The sequence below is a fragment of the Emys orbicularis genome, chromosome 1, assembly GCF_028017835.1.
Source record: "Emys orbicularis isolate rEmyOrb1 chromosome 1, rEmyOrb1.hap1, whole genome shotgun sequence".
Classification (NCBI taxonomy): Eukaryota; Metazoa; Chordata; order Testudines; family Emydidae; genus Emys; species Emys orbicularis.
In genome coordinates, this window is record NC_088683.1 from 243,958,609 (window position 1) to 243,981,278 (window position 22,670).

General features: G+C 40.0%; 1 protein-coding gene across 1 annotated transcript in view; it reads right to left on the reverse strand.

Moving 5' to 3' along the window:
- LOC135875164 (cohesin subunit SA-2-like) overlaps positions 1-22,670 on the reverse strand; it is an 82,124-nt gene that overhangs the window by 48,973 nt on the left and 10,481 nt on the right. The window contains exons 4-12 of the mRNA XM_065400160.1: positions 18,302-18,386; positions 17,258-17,404; positions 15,224-15,320; positions 12,693-12,769; positions 10,397-10,468; positions 8,000-8,204; positions 5,909-6,069; positions 4,409-4,482; positions 3,619-3,742 (exon numbers count right to left, since the gene is read on the reverse strand). Coding sequence (XP_065256232.1) covers positions 3,619-3,742; positions 4,409-4,482; positions 5,909-6,069; positions 8,000-8,204; positions 10,397-10,468; positions 12,693-12,769; positions 15,224-15,320; positions 17,258-17,404; positions 18,302-18,386 — 1,042 coding nt within the window. The remainder of the gene's footprint in view (positions 1-3,618; positions 3,743-4,408; positions 4,483-5,908; positions 6,070-7,999; positions 8,205-10,396; positions 10,469-12,692; positions 12,770-15,223; positions 15,321-17,257; positions 17,405-18,301; positions 18,387-22,670) is intronic.

The window sequence follows — 22,670 nt, forward strand, 5'->3', positions numbered from 1 at the left end:
ACAAATAAAGCCCTCTTTTCTTTTCCCTCACCAGAATCACCATTCTAGTCTCTCTGATTCTGCAACAGGAACTTACGGTAGTTTACAATACTGCTGATCTGTGAAAAGAACCCAGCTCACTATCCCCACAGCACTGCCAAAGTAAAACACTTTTATTTTCAGAGAAGTCAGAGAATAGGACTCGGAATACATGCAGGGAGTAGATATGTTGAATAAGAAGATGCTAGTTTTACAGAGACACTGTTGCAGGATATACATGTGAACTGTCATGACATCTGGGGGGCAGTTTCCATAGAAGGATGGTCAAACCGCACAGATGTCCTGTCACGGACTTCTCAAACTAATTTGAAATTAGACAGCAGAAGGATGATCTTGTGGTTAGCTCCCAGGACTTGATGTCAGGAGGAGATCTGGGCTCTTTTCCCACCTCTGCCATGTTTTCCTTGAAAAGCTGCAAGAGAATCATTTCATCTCTGTGCTTCAGCTTCCTCCTCAGTACACGGGGAATCTACCTACTTAGCACTTCTCTAGCATCTTACAGTAGTGGATCTCAAATTAGTTTTGCAAGGCTCACAAGACTGGTTTTATTCTTGAATCTTTTCTTCTGCAATGTGAACACATTTTGTTCCAAGAGAGATTAGATTTTTGTAATGTTTTTTTTCTAATGAAAATGCTACATTCTAGAAATAAAAGCGTCACACAACTCCCTACACAACTCAAAAGCGAGGCTGACACATGTGGATGTCCCAAGCGTGTGTGTATGTAGTACACCTTTTATTTTCCTTAGAAAATGAGTAATCCTTTCTACTCCTTTCACCTACCCCACCTCTGCTCATCTCAATTTTTCTGCCTCCATCCCTCTCACCTCCCAGAGGATTTTTTTTTCCCTGACCCTTTCTTTTCTTCCACATCTAATTGCTCAGATCAATACGTAGGTAGCCAAACATCCACTGTAGGCATCAAAGTGCCACTCTGAGTGTCAAAATACACAATTAGGTGCCCAAGTTTGAGAAATGGGCTGATAGTTCTTTAGGAAGGGGGTTAACTGTATAGTTATTGAATGCTGTTGCCAGATTTTGCATTATACTTTGTATTTAGTATTAAAAAGCAACATTTATTCCGGTCTTCTAGAAATAATTAACTACTGAAGTTGTTCCAGCAGAAAAGTACACCTTCGGGACATTGTTTCACAATTCTTACTGGGACATAGACAGACTTTTCATTTTTTTATTTTGAACTCAGCACCACTAAGAGGAATGGATTTGGAGCATCCAGTTGGGCCTGGGAAATATCTTCTATGCCAGCATTAAGTCTGCATTATACATATATGTCATGTCAAATGGCATCAGAAGGGTAAAATAAGTCATAACATTCAACTAAGTCTTTGAAGACCAAATAAGCGTTTAAACCTTTTTCTTTTCAGCCTCCCAATGACTGACTGAGTTTGGTCTATACTTAGAATGCCACAGGTTATTTGGGCTACATTTTCCTATAGATGAAAACAATTTTGTGGTTGCTCAAATTTGGGCCCTAAAATTATTTGGCAAATGTCTCTGGAACTATATTCCCAAATGACACTGATCTGGGTACACCCTCCCCCACAAAAATGGGAAGGAATAGCTTGCAGTATGTTTTCTAAAGCCAGTACCGCAATGCAATATTGGTATTGTAAATAGTCAACTGGATGGAGATAAAATCCAGAGGCCTTCTCATTTTATCTCACTTAGTTTTTGCTGCAGTGATTGCTTCCAGTTAACAAGCATTTTCTTTTCTTTCTTTTTTTTTAAAGCAGCTGTTTCCAGTCTCCGGTAAAAGACAGCAGATGGGTTGTGTGCTCTAGCCAAAGACATCAAATTTCTATAATTTTCATATTGTACTGCACTGATAGCAATGTCACATATTCTAAGGAAAAAATGGAAATTCTATTTTTGTAATTTGAAAGATCTCTCAACTGGCCATACCTTAAAAAGTTGCTATGATCTGATCTAAGAAACTTCTCTAGACTCTATGGCTACACCTACACTACATACCACTTTCAGTGCCCTGTAGCACACATCTAGCTACACGCCACAGTGGAAAATGTCCACACTGCAGTGTGTTGCTACACGTCAAAGGAAGGCTCCAGCAGAGGGGAGGCAGCAGGGAAAGGCTTCAGCTGCTCCCCGCTGCCAGAGCCTTTCACTACGGTGAGGAAAGGCTTTGGTGGGGGGAGGCGATGAGGAAAGGCTGGGCCTTTTCCCCACTGCCCCCCTGCCTCTCCGTGGAGCAGGGCTTCAGCAGCAGGGAGCTGACATAGCCTTTCCCCACTACCAGAGTCTTTTGCTGAGGAGGAGAAAGGCTGCAGCAGCAGGACACTACTCTGCTAAAAAAAGCAGTGTAAATGGAAGGCACAGCTTGGGCCAGTAGCAAACGTGTAGGACACGTACTCGGCTTCATACCCACACCCTTCAGGCACGTCTTTATTCTACTGATTTATTCCATGTCTCACCATTTACTCACTCTGCTGTGTATATCCATGGGAGAGGGGTCATGTGGGTATGTATACTACATGCTTCCAAAAGAATCCTGCAACTTAAATGCGCCCTAAAAGTCTTTGTGGGAGAGGGGGTTGTTATTGAAAGACGTTTAACCACTGCTTGTATAGTTATAGCATGAAACACAAACAATGTGATTTGTCCGCCCTCTGCTGGCTTTGCAGTTAACTGAAATTCTATTCAAATTCTATGCGTCATCGTATATAATCCTGATGCAAAAGAAAAGACGTTTTGGCATTTATACAGCAGCTATATAAACTCATTTTATCTATTTTAAAAGATGCCCTACAAAAGTAAAGTACCATTCCCAGTAATAAACCATTCACACAAATACTGCCTCTGCCGGCTATTAAGCACACACTGGTAAATTTGAGAAAAATATGTTTACAGGTTAACTTTATAAAAAGTTAGACATACTACGTTCATCTGTGCTCTAAAACAGGAAAACTGCTAAACAGAAGAGGACAAAAGCCTTGAGGGTGAGGGGGAAAGAAAAGATTATTTGGAAAATTTTAAGAATATAAGAGGTAATTAAAAGAAATGGAACTATAACAAAATAGTTGAGATTTTAAATAATATTCTCCAAATGTTCTTATAGCGCCACTTGTTTTCCAGTTCAGAAATAAAGAGTATTATTGTCCCTCTCTATGAAATAATATAATTTAACAAAGTAACAATTGTCAATCTTAAGATATTTTACCCTACCTCTAAAATTGTACATACTCATAGAGGATGTATTCCATGTCACCATTTAGCAAGGATAGGTTTCAAAGTCAATCTACCCAATAAAGTAAAACATTGCTCGAGGTCACATACATATACATCCAGCAAAGCTCTACATACACACACCATGGATCAGTGCCACACAGCTTTGTGCTTAGGATGGATAAAAGTAAGCGCTCTCTACTACTTAGTGCTGTAAGATGAGTTTTAAAACAAAACATAGTATCGGAGGAGGGGAGACTTTTTGTCCATGTAAGAATATACAACTCTAAATTGTTTTAACTTTTAGAATAATTTTAAAAATCTTGAACTAACTTTCCTTCTATGGGAGATAAAGGCAGGAGGAGGAGAAAATCCTCACCTTATCATACAGCATCCATCCAATATATTTCAAGTAACTATCATTTAAGAATGTATCAGGGTACATTTTCATCCAGCTGCCAATTTCTTCAATGCAGATAGCCCGGATCTCAGGAATCACATCACTGTAAAATTACAAAACTGTGTTATAAACACATTTATAAATACCCAAAAGATATCAGGTTAATTATTTGCTTTTCCCAGCAGCAGATCAAGAGTTGCAGATATACATGCAATCCTGAGTAGCATCGTAAGTATCCATTCAGTAACTTTTAAACATGTCTTTAATCTACAAATCCCCTACAAAGAATTTGTTAGTGTTTGAAAAAACCCTGTTAACTACACAAGTTCCATATTACAATTATTTTGAGGGTCTGGAAGGTCTTTCAACCATAAACTCATTACTCTGTAGCCAGGGGGAAGAAGCAAACAAAGCAGTGGAGAATGAGGGTACATAATGAGGGGGTTACTTTCTAAGCCTAGGTGGGTTCTTTCAAATAATTCAGTATTATGTGCTTTTTCAGAACAAATTTAACTGACCCTTGGATATTCATCTTGAGTTTAACCTGGACACTTTGCATGAGATTTTCTTATGGGATGCATGTACACTGTACAGACTTATTTTTATTCCTTTCTATTCTTTTTCAGTGAGGGAAGTTAGATTTTCAACTCATCAGGGAAGGGACAGTGGGCTCCTATGTGTTAGTACAATATGCAGCACACCGGAGTCCAGTCTTGATTAAGGCCTGTGGGTGCTATTTCAAAAGCATATGAATGATAAATATTCTTACCGATATCTCTGTAAGAATGTCCCTTTGAAAATAGCATTCATCATATTCTCTATTTCCAGCGGTTTCTGTTCATACTGAAAATACCAAAAAAATTGAACGTTCCAAGTATGGAATATGACAAATCCCCTTTATATTACAGGAAATTCATACCAAGTTAACCACATTCACTTTGTTAAACTGGGTGCAAACCCCTAATGTTTTCACAATTCATCAGTACAAAAAAATGAGCCTGTCTACATTAGGGATTTGATTTGGCGCAACTACAACAAAAAGAAATGTCATTGGATTTCAACTATGAATCCAAGTACTAAGACACTTCACATAATATATTGGTTGAGGAAAAGAACCTTGTTCTAGCAATACACAGAAGGAATAATACATGCCATTACACAACTAGTTTGCATGTGTAGGTCTAAGTTGTCTTTGTAATACACTTGGACATGTTGTAGAAGAAAAGTCAGAAGCTGGGAAACCCCCAGAATACCTCTGGATGAAGTAGTCCAGTGTGCACCTTGACCAAGCCCTGAAAACTTGGTAGAGGTCTTCAGAGACAATAGATCATTTAGTCATAATCTATCATTTCTGTTTAATAAAGATACCATGAAGGTGACAAGTAACTTCCCATCCCACCCCCCCTGCCCTCTGATTTGCCCAAGAGACCAGGATCAGGAAGCTAACACTTGCCCTGGTCTGTGTCTCCTGTCCTACCCAGCCACCTTTCACAATTTGCCTCTTCTTACAAATACAACAATTGTACCCATGAGGGAGTTCAAAGATTACATCCGAGGTACTCGGTTGCAAGCTCAGTGGGGCAGGGACTCTCTCTCACATTTGTGCAGCAAGAAACTATGCCAGCACCTAAAAGATAATTTTCCATGGTGCAGGATGCTGCATAGACAGTAGGAAAGTCACAAGAGGCTGTCTGGGTGACAGGGAAGGTATAATGGAGTCTGGGCAGCAGGGGACAGATGAGCCATAGTTTAAATTGCCGTCACATGGCATTTTACGAATCCTTTGTTCATACAGTGACAAATTCCAATATCTTTGGTCAAATTCCAGAGTACAATCTGAGAAAAGACCAAAGAATTTGGCTCATGGTTTGTGGGAGCCCAGTTTTGTGTGTGCATGCATGTGTATGAATAGACACGAAAAAATTACCAGATGGGCACAAAAGAGATGCCAATTCACCAGCTAGCCACATCCCCAATTTTGAGAGGCTATCATCAAAACAGAGACTTCAAAGAATACTACGCACTCTACTGCTGCATAATGACTACAGCAAGTAGTAATACGCAGATCAGTTGTGTGCGGCATGTCTGGAGTGCTTATCAGTGTAGCACTGAACCTGGTAAGTGAGAACTACTTTGCAATCTATCATTGATGATGCTTAGCAAATATCACCTCCCCCTATTTCAAAAGTGTCAGAAAAACATGTGCAAGTCAGCAGCCAGAAAAGAGCCACCTCTATTACTACATCTTCACCCATCCCAAATAACAAACCTGACCCACCTCTTTCCTTTTTCTCTCTAATTGGTCCAGTCTCTGATTGGCCCTCTTGACAGAAATCCTGTTCTTCTCCACTTGATACAGCCTTTGAGCATTACATTTGCTGACATCAAGATTTAGATTTACTCTTACAAGTGCTGTCAGAAGCTTCACCGCTGAAAAGGAAGAGAAACCACGTAAGTAAGCCTTAGCTCAGTGGTACACATTATAAAGTATATTCAACATGTTAAAAAACACAAGTGTACTGGTCAACCCCAACCCTGCTGAGGTTGTAAAATCACAATCCAAGGTAAGAGCAGCAAAAAGACAGATGTTGGGGTAATCTTTCATTTAAATTTACTACTTGGTTTTGAAACAAAAGGGTTGTCAGAAGATGTTTTATTCTACTCCTGGTGATACACTTCTTTGGTCCAGGTGATGTTGCATGTTGCAGATTTCCTCCTTAATTTTGGACAACAATCTAGAGCTATAGGATAAGTGCCTTCCTCAGATGTGAAGAAATATAGTGAAATCAGTGCAAGAGCTCAAGACCACGTGAGCCAGAGTCTGGTGGTCTTTATGAAACAGTATAAAGTGTGTCTACTTTTGTTGATTCAGACCAACAGCTAGATTTCCATTTGTCAGTGGGCAGGGATGGCAAAGGCAGAAAAAAGGGGGGAGGGGCTGTGCTGTGACCAATTGTTGGCTTTTTTAAAAGTATAAACTCACTTAGATACTGTCATGCTGTGCGTGATAAGCAAGCTACAGAGGTATTCATTTTAGTAGGGGTATCATAAAAAACCTCTTGAATGACACGTTTCTTAGGACAGGCCTCATAAGTTTTAAGATCCTCCCTTTTATACTAATTATATTCATTCAGTGGGGGTGGAAGGAAAATTAGTGACAGAAAACTAACAGTGAAAAGCAGCTACTGTTTATGCATAACTTCCAGTACACAGCAGAATTCTGAAGTTAATTATCTCAGCTGTTACAAAAGATTTTGCTAAATATTAAAATGTAACTGATCTACTTTACAGATAATCTACATTCCAAGCTTCCTCGTCAAACAAGAATTTTGGGGTGCCAGAGATACTCTTGAACGTATTTTAAATATCTGTGCTTTTCTTAAAGCCAACAGGGTACCTACCATGTCCAATGCTTCCAAATTACATGCTAGTATATAGGCTTGTTTGTTAGACTTGGATAGAATTTTGGGTTTGACCTTTAATACTCTTATATTTTATACTAATATGTGTAAACAAAGGATAAAGACTGTGTATGTTGCTTTTACCTAGTCAGATGGGTTTGTTAGTACAATGGGAACAGATAAGAGCAGTTAAAGTGTTACTCGAGAGCACACTTTAAGATTGTTTAAATCCCTATTTTAAGGCAAGGTTATGCAACCAGTCGGGAGGGGCAAAGGGGATTGGGGGGGAAGGTATAAAACACTAAAAGACAAAAGAAATACTTGTCCCTGACCGTAGCACAACCTCACTCCTCACCCCTCCCATGGGATACAAAAGAGGTGGGACGAAGACCACAGACCCGCGACCCCCCCCAAAATGGCACATTACCATAAATTGTAAGGGGTGGACTTTGGGCATGCACTGCAAGGACTTTGGGCCTGCTAAGGAGGAGGAGGTGGGAATAGGGAATGGGAATGAGACACAGGCAAGGATCTACAGCGTCAGAGCTGGGAAGGGGGACATGGGGTAAATGCTCTGCGGTGTCAGAGCTGGGAATGGAACACTGGGAAACAGACACTGCCGGCGTGTAACGTTATGGATATGCTTGCTTGGAACTAACCCCAATAAACATCGCATTGCCTGCACCTCGGACTTCTCGTCTTCTGCTTTCTGTCTGTGTGACAACTATCAAGGGAGCAGGTGAAGGGAAAGCCCTCTAACAACACATATATGCAGAAGGAGGTTATTAATACTACCGTAGCATCCATAACGTGCTAAGCACTGTTAATGTACAAAGGAAGACAATTCCTGCCTTGCAAAGCTTACAGTCCTTTTTACGTTTGATCAGTTTTGTAAACACACGAGTCACCAAAATCCAGTCTCTGATGAAAACTGTGACAGCAACATGAGTTGTATTTACCTGCTAAAGTGCTGGTGTGCCTGAATGCTCTGACCCTGGAGTCTGCTAGCCCTGTAAGCAGTGAGATGACTGTGTCCATCAAGTAACTATCATAGAGGATGCTGTACTGGCACTGCTGGATTAACACTGCAGTGAACTCACAGAAATTGGCCTTGAACTTCTTCCAGTAGGGTCCCGGTTTGATGAGTGGATAGTCTCCATTGTCCTTTATTAGAAGGAAAAAAATAATTATAAAAACTGAATGTCTCATTTACTTTTCATTTGTGCTGCTTGTTTACTTCCTGCATTTCTCCCACCTGAAACAGTGAAGAAACATGTCCAAATTTCAGTTTGGTTTCAAGTGAGATTCTCATCAGTGCCACATGGAGGTACTCATGTTCTAGAAAGTCCTGATGCTAACCTTTACCACCATCAATGGGCTGCAGCCTGACCATTTTACACTGCTTTGCTGGTGAACAGCAACCCCTCCAGGCTCTGCTCACACATACCCACTCACATGTAAAATCACTCCCAGATGAATACAGGAAAGCCCAGTCCCAGCCTTGATTCCCCAAAATGTGTGTCCTGTACTGCTCAGTAGCCTCCTGGGCAGTACAAGCTCATAGATAGTTTGTCATTCCAACACTGGGTAATGATTATGCAACAACCTTGTTGACCTAAATAGAAATTTCAAAACACTTCAACCAAAACACACTTCTTTAGATAAAACAATAAAACAAGTTTATTAACTAGAGAAAGAGATTTTAAGCGACTATGTGATAAGGCCTAGAAGTCAGAATTGGTTACAAAAGAAATAAAAGAATAAACACACAATAAAATTCCTAAACGTTACCAAGGCTAATAGGTTTAAAGGCAAAAAAGGAATTTCTCTCACCAAAAGCTTACAGCAGTCTATAATGGCTAAAAAAAACCCCGGCCAGAACCACTCCCCCAGTTCAATGATGCTTCTTTTGTCTTTCAAGTGATCTAGCTACCACCGTCGAGATGGAGGGGAAGAGGTGATGTGGAGGTCACTGTCTCTTATTTTTATATCCTCCTCTCTTTGAGGATTTACCCCCTCTCCCCCCTCCGGAGTGTAGACACACAGTCCGCTGTGTATATGAGATTTGTACCATCTCTGGGATGAAATGTAAGTTTCTTGTTTATACCTTCTCCCCAGCTGGTGAATGGCCAGTTAAGTAGGTCAGAGCTTTTTTAACAGCTTGCTGGTGTGCCAGTGGGTCTTTGTCTCTGAGAAAATGGTTTGTGGGCGTTACCCAGAACAACAACATATTTCAGTAACAATCATAGAGCAAAATCTCATAATTTTACACACATTTCAACAGGATAATAATATTCAGCAGATTATAAATGTTCAAATTATACCTCATAGGGCATACTTTGTACACAGTATATCATAACCCTATAAAAGTTATGAACGTGGGTGTCACATGGGGTACAGGGTGTCACATTCACTTCTTCCCACAATCCAGTAGATAGCTGCAGTCAAGAGGGACACTGGCTAATTGAGAGTAAAACTCACAGGGGCGTGGCAATCTATTAAGGAACTCTACCACTGCAGAGCAGAGAAACACAAATCATGCCATGGTTAGGATACAATGTAAGACTTTCTGCATACAGTGCATGCAAGCCTTCGTTGAACACCCATCTTTCCTGGAGACATAACAAGAAAACCAATTCTAAGAAAGAGGCACAGATGATGGAGGGCCTGGTCCTTTGGGATGGAATTGCTAATATCTGTGTACACCTCACTATGGTGATGGGCACATTACAACAACATATATCGCACAATGCTGCAAGCTATTTCTGATATCAAACATTGAAGATAAATAGTTTTTATTTTTATACATCCTACTGCAATTTTCTTTTTAAAGTTGCAGAAATCTCTATTAGTCTTCAATTTTGTAAAGGATTATTTTAATGAAACCTAAACTTTGAGCCAAATTTCACTTGACACTGGCCCTTCCAAAATATTATCTAAAGAAAATATTTTTTTTAAGGGTGCGCATGGGGAGAACACACACATAAGGAAAGCCAAGTAGGCTAGTGGGGTGATGGAAGAAAGCACAGTTGGATACTGTTCTAGATCGACACATTCATTCAAACAGATGTTTGAACACCATATGCCTACTGTATCTCACATAGGGCTCAATCCTGCAAGGTAATGAGCATTTTCAACTCTCGTAAAGCCATTGTGTGCTCAGGTTCTTGATAAATGGGGTCCATCATACATCAAGAACATTTATTTATTTAAAGCAATGCTAGTCACACAGCCAACACTACTGCACTTGATTTTTACCACTGTACCATTGGACTGCACCATTAAGTACCATTTTCACATATATGCAGCATTTGAAATCTTTACTTCCAGGATATTCAAGAAATGCAGCTATTTACCATGTCCACTGGCCAAGTAACAGTCAGAATCCAGGGATAGGCCATAAATTTCTTGTACTGCAATCCTGTTTCCTAGAATGCAAGAGACAACATTATAAAAGCTTTTGATGAAACCAAAGAAGTGATTCTGAAAGATTTTACATACATAAAAGTACCAATTGTGTATCATGTTTTAAGATGTCATTTAAACTTGAGACTGTATACATCTCACACACATGCACACAATCTAATCCCCTTTTATTTGGCTTGTTTTTAGCTAAAACCAATGTGTACTTCAGTAAAAGACATATGCAGTTTTTATTTAAAAACTGGTACTCTTGTAATAACAAGTAGTCAGTGCCAAGTTTCATTTAAACATCACATACTGAAGTGTGCAAGCTATAATCTTTACTGTTTATTCTGAGAGACAGCATCTGCTTCTCCCTTAGAAATTTAAATATGTATCAATCTGCAACATTCAGTTATTTGCTATTGTGAAATAGCTGACCCCCAGGAAATGTCCCAATTCAAGGGTAGGCAAATATGTTCACGTTTTCAAGTCAGGGCAAGCCATATTTCAAAAACCTAACAGCTTAATCAGTCAATCCCAGTTTCACATGAATTTAGGCATTCTTTGGGGATTATCATCTTTAAAAATATAGCTAAATTATATTTTAAAAATTCACCACACTCTGGATTCCAATGTCCTTTAGACAAGGCAAAACCCTCATTGATTATTGTGCATTTCAAATTGCGCTAAAAAGCACATCCGTGGTGGATCTGAAATGGTTTAAACTTGTTTTAATGTTTTCAATCACATTGTATTTTGCAGTTGCTGGGCAGCCCCCTAAGCACTTTGCTGGCAAGAGAAAGTGAGCATTTTGGCCCTAATCCTGCAAACACTTGCTCACATGCTTAACTTTACTACCATTAATAGTTCCATCATTTCAGTGATTTAACAAACTGCTTAACATTGTCCTCGTCCTCAGACGTGTTATCACGTTGAAATCTTTTCTCCATTTCAATGGGACTACTGAAGGTAGCAAAGATAAACATACGTGTAATGCCATGGGAACACTACAGACTTCACATGGCATAGCTATGTCAGTCAGGGGCATGAAGAAGTGTGATTCCCCAATACAGCTGTGCCAGCAGAAGCTTCTGCCATGCGTCTGATGAAGTGGGTATTCACCCACGAAAGCTCATGCTCCAATACATCTGTTAGTCTATAAGGTGCCACAGGACTCTTTGTCGCTCTGTCATAGATGTTGCTAGAACGCAAAGCTGTGCTTTTACTAGTATAGCTTGTTTCACCCGAGGGGGGTTGGGGGTTACTATATTAGAGCAAAGTGCAGCTTTGCTAGTATAGCTGCACCAAACTAGGAGTGTTCTGACAGTACAGAATACTGGTATTCCTGTACTGGTAGAGTGTTCCTCTTGTAGGCATGGCCTACGTGTCTGCCAGATCAGGGTCATTATAAAGTAAAGCACAGAATTCACTCCAGGACAGTGAAAGGTCTCAAATCCAAGATGGATAAAGTCAGACTTTTCAATTTACTGGTATCTCAGAGCAGGGGCTTAAGGAGGGATACGAATAAGATGAGGGTGGCAAACTAACTCAGAGAGCAAGCATGGAAAAAGGCACTCAGAGGACTGTGAGATAAGTGGCAAAAGAGAGTGGAGGTTGGCCTCATTAGCCAGGCAAGAGTGAGGGGTGAAGGCACTTTAAAGATACAGTTTTCTAATAAACTTCAGGGAATAAAATATCCTCTCTGGACCATGATCGGACATCATTAATGCATATTATTATTGCTCTCACATCAAAAGAACAGCAATGTAAATTGATATCAACAAAATGGGAAGGGAAAACAGTTTAAGTTCCAACTGACAACTAGTTTCAACAGCTCCCCATCCATCCACATTATGTATTTTTAAAGGCACCTATCAACAAGGTACCAAAGCATCATGTTACCCGCAGCCATGCCAGACTGTATTTATCATTATTAGAACATCTTAAGAGGAAAAATACTATGCCCCCAATTTATTTATTTTTATTGAAGAAGAGCTAGATGCAAGACTTGGGAAGGACGCAGGGAAGCATTATGAAAACACTGAAGACAGGAATTCTCTGTTTCAGCGACTCTTCTCATTCCAGAGGTGCATAAAACCTTTCCTACAGGGGAAGAAAGAGGGAATGTAGGCTTCAATGAGCGAGAGAGAGGTACTAGACAACGAACAGTATTATCCAATTTTCATATTAATAGCTATTGCTTATTCAAATGAGCCATATGAAGCCACCATTTCATGTTGCAATTACCTCATCAAATGTCTCCGTCATTTTTTGCATTACATCATTGTTGCACAAACTTTGGAACATCTCAGCTGTCACCATTCCTAGATAGATGAAATTGAAATATTTGGTAATTAAATGGAAATACTTTGCCATACCATATATTAAAATTTCAAAAATAATAAAGTCCGTACTATAGTAGTGGCTTTGACCTAAATCCGTAAGTGCCAAAAAAATAACCCAAACTGTTCTACTTGTTTTTGCATTAGTGCAGGTTGACAAATAAATAGGTTATTTGCAGCTGATAACAGTGCACCAACATTCAGCTTCAGCGGAGGGGCGGGTTCAGTTTGGTATCAAACTGACACCAATTTCTGTTTGTTCATTCACTTGTATACCTTAAATTCCTGCGTTGGCAATATTTTATGATAGAGGTGCTTAATAAGCCATTTAACAGAACAGACTTTGTTCTGTTCACTGAAGCAGATAAAGTCTACAAGATTCCAACCTGTATATCCAGAGGATATGGGAAACAGACTAAGTTGCCATTTGTTCTGTAGTTGTAGCACCAGAAACTAAGCGTGGTGCATACAATTCAGTACTTGAAAGGGAGATCACTAAGGAACAACTGGGTGCTGCAGAAAGTAACGTTGGTGCTTCAATGGATGGCACCATTCCCTCCGAATCACGCCTAAAGAAACACCTCAATATGGTATAAAGCGACACTGTGCTGCGGAAGGTGCTAGATTTCAGATGAGATGTGAAACTCTTATCCATTGATGATCATGGGTCCCATGTCACTTTTCATAACAGCAGGGGTATTAGTCCCTGGCTCAAGGAGAAATTTCAGCTGCAGAAGTTATATTCTACATTGTATTCTTCTTCACTTCCGATCTGTGACTCTGAAGCTTCAAGCTAGCTACCGAGTTGTCTCTAATAGAAGTTGTCTGCTTTGGAAATAATTATTACTTAGACTCACGATCACCCTGTAGCAAGTAGATAGAAGGAAGAGAGACACATTGTTCCTCAAACAACTGAAATGTGAAACTCAATTTGCTAGTACTTGTAAAGTACTTTCAGAGCCTCAGATAAAAATACTAGGTGAGTGCAAACTAGTATTCTGAAATCAACAAAAAACTTGAACAGTCATGAAAAATATTTTTCTCAAAAATCAGTGATTTTGTAAAGATGTGTGGACATGTTTCAGAGTATTAGAGTGCTTGTTACACAAGAAGGTTGAACCTGCAGCCATTATATGCATATAATGCTCAATAAAGTTAAGGGGAGTTGTGTGCCCAAAGGCTGAAGAATTTGGCCACTGACATCCTCCATCATTAATCTTGATATGTCTAGAGCCCATTAAAACAAACAATCCACTTCTGTATAAGTGATCTATTATAAAGGCAATTTCTGTCCAGAAGAAACTGTCCAGCAAAAGGATATGCCTATTGTGACACTCTGTATCTTGGGGGAACACCCTGCACCCCCATGTTCATCCTTATAATATGATTGTGTGGTATCCAATGCAAAGTTTGTCATGTTGGGTGTCTTCGGAAGGCTCATGATGCACTGAGCATTGTTGTTATAGTAATGTTATGTTACAGGTTGTAATTTCATGTATGTAGTTATGAGTCTGAAAATGTATCCTCATGGCTTAAAACAAGCCCAGGCAAAACTCTCTAGGAACAAAGGGGCAGTTCACACCTCATCAGGGCAAGTATGGGACAAACCCAGCCCAGCCTCACAGGAACAAAGGACACTCGCCGAGGCAGCAAAAAAGGATCTGTTGAACTCTCAAGTGAGTCACCCCCGTTCCCTTGGTCAGTCAGGGACTACGATGAAGTAATGCTCACCTGACCCTGAAGGGGGGGGGCAAAGCCAAGAGGGAAGAAAGAACATGATAAAAGGAAGAGACATTTGCCATGCTCTTCTGCTCTCTTCCACCTCCATCTACAGACCTCACCACCAAGTGACTGAAGCGCTGATCGAAGGGGAGAGTCTGGCTGAAGGGCAAACAGCCAGCCTGTGGTGAGAAGCATCTAAGTTTGTAAGGGCACCGAAAGTGTTAAGATCAGATTATAAGGCGTTTTGCTTTTATTTCATTTGACCAAATCTGACTTCTTGTTCTTTGATTTATAATCACTTAAAATCTATCTTTTGTAGTTAATACATTTGTTTGTTTATTCTACCTGAAGCAGTGTGTTTGGTTTGAAGCGTGTCAGAGACTCCCCTGGGGATAGCAAGCCTGATGCATATCAATTTCTTTGTTAAATTGGCAAACTCATATAAGCTTGCAGCGTCCAGCGGGCATAACTGGACACTGCAAGACAGAGATACCTAGGGTTGTGTCTGGGACCGGAGATATTGGCTAGTGTCATTCGGTTGTACAATCCAAGCAGCTTACATGCCAGAGGCTGTGCATGAACAGCCCAGGAATGGGGGTTCTCACAGCAGAGCAGGGTAAGGCTGGCTCCCAGAGTCAACGATTGGCGTGACCTAGCAGATCACCGATCCAGATAACACCAGGGGAACATCACACCTATATGATACTGAATTACCTTGACAGCCTGAGCACTGAATGTAGAAGTTGATCAGATCTAGAAGTGCCACATCTCGATCTTGGATATAAGCTTCAATCCAGTCATCTACCACAGACTAAAACAGATTACAGAAGAAGAAAAAAAACAGTGATCAAAGGCTAAACAAGGTGTGATATGCTCCAGCCTGGGAAATTCTTAATATAGTATGTCTTACACTATTCTGTCACTAATAGTTATAAAAAATAGATATCCGGAATAAGTTGTCCACCATTTGGTTATGGCCACAACAGTATGTGTGCACACAACTCCTTCTGAAGCAAAGTAAACTGTTAGAACACTATTCCCAGAACTGCACACTCCCCAATATGCCAGGCTAGAACAAACTCAGGCTATGCTAGAACAAAACAAAATAGCTGCTCTCAAAACAACGTTTATATCAAAATTCTTTCTTAGAGTTTCATAAACAAAAGGAAATAAAAAAGGTAGTTGGGCACCATCACTAATCAATATCATAAATATTTTACAAAATTCATATCATACAAAGATGGTTACCAACATGTATTTGAGAAGTTTACATATACTGTATCAGCCAATAGAGACAGGGTATACTATAAACACTATTAAAGAAAAACAATCAGCTTTTTTTTTTTTTAAATACTTCTATCTAAAGTATGCCACTTGCTGTTGTTACAGACAGCACCTAAGATGACTATAACAAAGAGATGAGGAAAAAAAGTTTTACTTTCATTTAATTTCATTCATTCCAAGGCCAGAAGGGACCATTGTGACCATCTAGTCTGACCTCCTGTGTAACACAGGACATAAAATTTCCCCAAAATAATTCCTTTTGAACTAGCGCTTACCTTAAAAAAAACATCCAATCTTGATTTTAAAATTGCCAGTGATGGAGAATCCACCATCACCCTTGCTAAATTGTTCCACTGGTTAAATTACTCTCACTGGTATGAATGACAATGAAGAGTCACTGGGCTAGGGAGAGTGAGAATGATGCTTTAGCCTGGTGGTTAGGACTCTCGCTTAGGATGTGAAAGATTCAAGCCCAAACCCTATTCCTGGGACTGCATTCAGTGAAACAGCTTCAACAGAAGAGCCTGAGACCCCCTTCCACATACCAGAATATCCTACAGCTCTGTGGGGAGGGCCCTGACTTGAGAGGTGGGAGATTCAGGTTCAAATCCATTCTCCAAATCAGACAGAGGGGGAAACTGAACCCTGGTCTCCTACATTGTAGGTGAGTGACATAAACACTGGGCTAAAAGTTATAAGGAAAGTAGCACCACCACCTTCCCACCCCATTTTGTGAAGCTAGACCTGTAAGAAAAAGCTATAAACATGTCTTTCGATCCAAAATGGATTTTTTTTTTTATTTGGGGGGGAAAAAATCACAATTTTCAGATTTAGTTAAACCCAAACCAAAAAATTTTTCCAATTTTTTCTAAGGCCAGTGAACAGAATGTAGTTTATTTGCCCAGCTCTAACTGTAAATTTAAAAAGTGGTGACCCTAAAGCCCTGATTCTGCAAGATGATTAACCTGTGTGGACCCTATGCCTGAAGCCGCCCACTGAAGTTAATGAGGCTCTTCATGGGAACAGAGGTTCACCTTCACGAAGCACTTTGAAAGGTGTGGGGGAAGCACTTCTTTGATTTCATAAGGATTTCTTCAGCACAGAAGCAACTTATTGACTATACAGGGAAACTAGGTTTTGAAAAATCAGACGCCTTTTTAGGTGCTTAAATATTGCTTTTGGAGCCTGGCTTTCGGCACCTTTTGTTTGGAAATCCCTGCCCAAGTTTTCTCACTCACTTCTTTCACAATTACAGTAACCTTGTTACTTGTAAGTCTAGGATTAAAAAAAAATTTCACACAAGTGTCATTTTTCAAATTGACTGGATAACAAAGACTACATGAAGACTCAACAGATTTCAAAATTAGACCAGAAATTCTTGAGATGTAATTAACAGAAATCATTATGTGCCCATTTCCCCTCCCAGCAGATAGAATGTCAATTCAGTCCAGGAACTGAAAGTACCTGCATTGCCCTCTTGCCCATGCTGACCACTTCAAACAATGTAACTGCTTCAACCACTTCTCCATTCTGCGGCTGGCTTGGCCTTCTGCTCCTGGAAGAATTTCTTCGTATGCGTGCACACTGTTCTTGGACCTTCCTTTTCCCTCTCTAAAATCATTCAAGAGAAGATGTGTAACCATAAGACAACTAATGGCCAGCCAGACAAATGCAGGCTCCCTGGATGTACAGTGTTCTGTCCTCTAGCAATATGTGCCTGTTACTCCCATTACAACATTTCCCCAGGATTTCATAGAAGATATGTGTAAATGTTGTCTGACTGCCAGTGTAGGGTGACCAGAGAGCAAGTGTGAAAAATCGGGACGGGGGGGGGGGGGGTGTTATAGGTGCCTATCGAAGAAAATGCCCCAAATATTGGGACTGTCCCTATAAAATAGGGACATCTGGTCACCCTATGCCAGTGGCAAGGAACTATCAAGTAGGGCAGTATGGGGATGGGATAAAGAAGAGGATATGCCAGGTGAAGCTTCCTTTTGCAAGAACATCCTTAAGTAGGAGAGCGTAACTGGTGAGCAGCTGCCAAGTGGTTGCCTCTGAAAGGGCATGGAGCAACAATGATAGTTATTTCTGAATGAGGGTTTGGTAAACAAACATGGAGGCTTGCCTACTTGCTTGCAGGATAAGCACTGCATTGGCATTAATGTTAGCTGCACATACTGTGCATTTAAGGAGGCGTATATCCCAAAGAGGGTTGCCAACCCTCCAGGATTGTCCTGGACTCTCCAGGAATTAAAGATTAATCTTTAATTAAAGATTATGTCATCTGATGAAACCTCCAGGAATATGTCCAACCACAGTTGGCAACCCTAATCCCAAAGTGACTTGATTGTGACTCCTGATGCCAACAGAATTTTGGATCAAACTAGCCAGGGAACGAGAGGTGAGAGGCTCTTTATCCCCATTGTCAATGCCATGCAATATCCCACCCACTTTTATCTTATTCAGTGTAACAGGCTACCAATTTATATAATGAAAGCATGAACTCACTGGGGTTTGCAAGTTGCCATTCCTCAGACAGCTGCCACTCTGTACAGTGGACTCAGGCACAGTCTCATCACGGATAGCATTTTCTCTGGAGCACAATAAACAGAAAATATTGAAGGGTATATAGGACTTCTCTTGTGAACAAACTGATCTGCACCCAAATCACAGATTTTCAATGTCCCCACAACAGGCCAAGTGGATTTCAGAGCACAGGGAATTAAATATTAAGGGGTCAACATTTAGGAGGAAGATAAAGCGTACTCGTGGCCTATTTTACCTCTGCATAATCTGCATGTTGGATTTTGAAGCCGTTTGATTAATCTGCTATGAAAGAAATGACATCTTTTCTCAGCATTTTCCACACTGAACAATATGCTTTAGCAAAGGCCATTTCTAAGCTGTCTTAAATGAACTCATTGCCTACCAGCAGACAAGGAAAGATGGGAGAAAAGTTAATAGGTACGGTAACCACTTTTCATTCTATAATTATGCCTAATTTGAAATGAACTTTTAATCATAAAGAATAGGGAATCCAATTATTGTTCACAACTAAGAAAAGTGACTACTTAATGGGGAACAACATTCATGGAGAATATCACATCAGTGACAAAGTCACTATCAGTGGTATGTGACAAGAGTCCCATCAAAAGTATCTGAAATTTTCAAGATACTTGAAAATCATGGATTTTTTAAGGCCAGACGGGACCATTAAATCATCTAGTCTAACTTCTTGTGCCATGGGCCACAGACTTTCATCCAGTTACTCCTGTATTAAGGGCAATAAAATACAACAGTGAAGCTTACTGACTTGTTAATTTCCTTAGAACCCCTACATGGAGCAAATTTGCACCCTGCTCCTTCAACTAACTCTGCAGTCTGCAGAACAAACCCCTGCAACTGCATAGAGGCAGTTGAAGAATTGAGGGTCCAGTGTATTTTATTGGTGATAATAAATGGCAGGTTTTGTTGAAACACTTAAATTTACTTTTGGACCTACTGGGCTGCTCAGTATCAGCAGAATTAGGCCCTCAATGACTGTCACATAGTTTAAGTATCATTCTGCATAACACCCATGTCCTACAAACATTTATGCATGGGCTTAAGTGAGTAGCTACATTGGTTTCTATGTGACTTCTCACCATAGTAAAATTAAAAATGTACATAAGTGTTTGAAGGATTGAGTGCTAAAACAGTAATCCAGGGTGAGTAAGATCTTAGGTAAATTTTACTAATTTAGAAGAAGTTTGACTGTAGAGAGATGGATTATAGCTAATAGCCAAGTCAGGCTGCTACATGCAAGAATTATTAAATGTTTCTCTTTGATTTATTATTTTCTGAGCTGCAGACAGTAAGTGGCTCAGCCAAATTCTGTTTAAACCATTCTAGTTCAAAACTGCAGAAGTTAAAAACCTAAATATACATTTAGCTTGTTCTTCCAACACATACTCTTTTTCCTGATCCCAGATGGATCTTCCCAGACATTAATCTTTTGTAGCCCACTAACTAATTAAAAAGATTCAAGATACTGTGCTTTGTTTTGTTCTTCTACATAATTAATTTCTCTCTCCCTTGGTTTTGAAACTGGGTGTAACATTACATAGCTAGGCTAACACGTTCTTACTTGTGCTGTTTTACTAGACCACCACCACAGGGCGTAGCCAATCACTTCACTACTTGCCCAACCCATTTTCTCACAGATAAAATACTTGTTATAATGCTCAATATAATTTTGAACTATTGCCCCCCAATTCTTCCCATATAATGTTACATCAATATATTTGTACCATTCCATGGTCCAAAGATGCCTAGGCACATTTCACAGCTGCTATAATCAAATCCAGAAGTAATACAGTTCTTAAATTATGGGAAAAGTTAAGATCTCATTGTAGGACAATTCAGCCCAGGTCTTGTCTGAGCATGCAGATTACTACTTCTAAGAACTGTTTAGTATTCAGATCAACTAGAACTTTATATCATGCAGATCTTTCCCAGGCACCTCACGGAAGCCTGAAAGGTGATCTACAAATAAGGCTCATATGGGAAAATTATCTCTGAATTCAATAGGGTTACACAAGGGATGAATTTGGCCAATGGCATTTACTTCACAAAAGTGCCATAGGCCTTCCACTAACTAGGCCATGAGGAGCAGCCATGCAAAAAATACTGAAGCTCCAACATTTTAGGTCACTTGAAATACTGGGTTGCCTCTGTTCGCACTGCACTATGATGCCACAGAAAGCACCATGCTGTAATATAACCCCACCAACCTAGAAAGAGTCAGTAACATATCTTTGGGCATATTGCTCTGTTTTTTTAAAAATTATTTGACAAGAGCAAATTACATGTTGCATACTTTTCCTTCCCTCCTCCTTTCTATTATCTGTAGGGTTTCTATTTAGATTAGAAATTCTTTGGGGCAAGGACCCATTATCTTGTATGTGCAATAGGCTCCTTACAGATCTCAACGCATTATACAAATGATAAATTTTAAAAACACACCCAAAAAACACACAAGGAGAGTCTTACACATGAGTCATATTAGGAGAGTACCAACTGACCACAGCAGAAGTCAGAAAGAATACACCTCAGGATGAGGTAGGAAAACACCCTCTCATTTAAACAGCAACCCAAAGAATCAGTAAGTGTTCACCATCCCACACCAGGTACGGATTGGTATTAGTTCCAGAAAGATGATAGCCTATGTTCAAGCTCCTCTAATCTGCTTCCTGCCTTTCTTTATCCTTCAAGGAGGCCTGGAAAATCTCTCCCATTCACCAGATGTTCACACAAACAGTTTGCACACATTAATAAGGGACACAATCTCACATACTGCTGGTCTCCAGGTTCTTCCTTTTCCTCAGAAAGACCTGGCCACTCTGGCTGTACTTCAAGTGGATAAGCAGTCTGTAGCCTAAGCTTCCCCTTTCCCTCCCTGCTCTTTCTCTCTCTCCCAGGCAGACTGATATCCGGTTCCTTTCAAGCATAGTAGAGAGCTTCCCTAAACCATCTCTCAAAGCCTGTTTTTTTTTCTTTTTATATCTTGATCCCATCCTACTTATTCCCTTCAGCCATAGGATCCTCACTCAAATCTTGACATTTATGGCAAGTGGTTTGGTCTTCAAGGGAACAGCAAAGAGCAACATATCTGCAGGCCACAGTAGTCTCTTTCTGCCTGGCCCAATGTGGGGTTTATACACCCAAACACACAATAAAGATAGAAAGCTATATCAATCAATAACCACCATAGTTTAAGTTTTTTTTAAACCAACATTTGGATTGTTTTATGAAGCTATGGTTCTTCCTGATTGATGTGGTTATCTAGCTTTATCTGTGTTGGGAGCAGCACATAATCTACTTTTTAGTTTCTTGAATTGTTCTGGCAGTCTTATTGTGCATCCCTTAAAAAAACATTTTGATCTTTTTTAATCCTTATATAGTTTTTCTCTGTGATGGATTGCGAAGCTCCTCTCTTTTCAATTGTTTTTGTTTATATTGGTACAAAAATTCCAAACTACAAATTAAGGCTAAGGCCGAGATCCTACAAACTCTTAAGCACATGCATAACTTTTCTACAAGACTGCTCACAAATAGAGTTATGTATATGCTTAACTGTCCACAGGATGTGAGCCGAAGTAATGAAAACTATACCATATGGATCCATTTAGCAGACATTGCTGAAGTAAATGAAATTTACCTACATTAATTTTATTTGCACATCTTTAACTTTCTTTGAACATATGTTATAAGCTCTATCCTGTCTCACCACAGCTGTATTGGAGCAACTTGAGAACTATTATACCTGGAGTTACCAAGGAAGAATGACACATATAATATAAGAATGGCCACACTGGGTCAGACCAATGGTCCATCTAGCCCAGTATCCTGCCTTCCAACAGTGGCTGGAGCCAGATGCTTCAGAGGGAATGAACAGAACAGGGCAATTATTGAGTGATACATCCCATTGCCCGATCCCAGCATCAGGCAGTCAGAGACTTAGGGACACTGAGAGCATGGCATCGCATCTCTGACCATCTCAGCTAACAGCCATTGATGGACCTGTCCTCCATAAACTTATCTAATTCTTTAATACAGTTATAGTTTTGGCCTTCACAACCACCCCTAGTAATGAGTTCTACAGGTTGACTGTGTGTTGTGTGAAGAAGTACTTCCTTTTGTTTGTTTTAAACCTGCTGCCTAGTAATTTCATTGGATGACCCCTGTAATTTTCAGGATCACCTCTGGAGACTTTTTTTTAAAAAGGCATCACATTAATTGGTACAGAAACTGATTTAAGTGATAGGTTACACACCAGGTTAGCAATTTCATATTTGAGTTCCTTCAGAACTCTTGGGTGAATACCATCTGGTCCTGG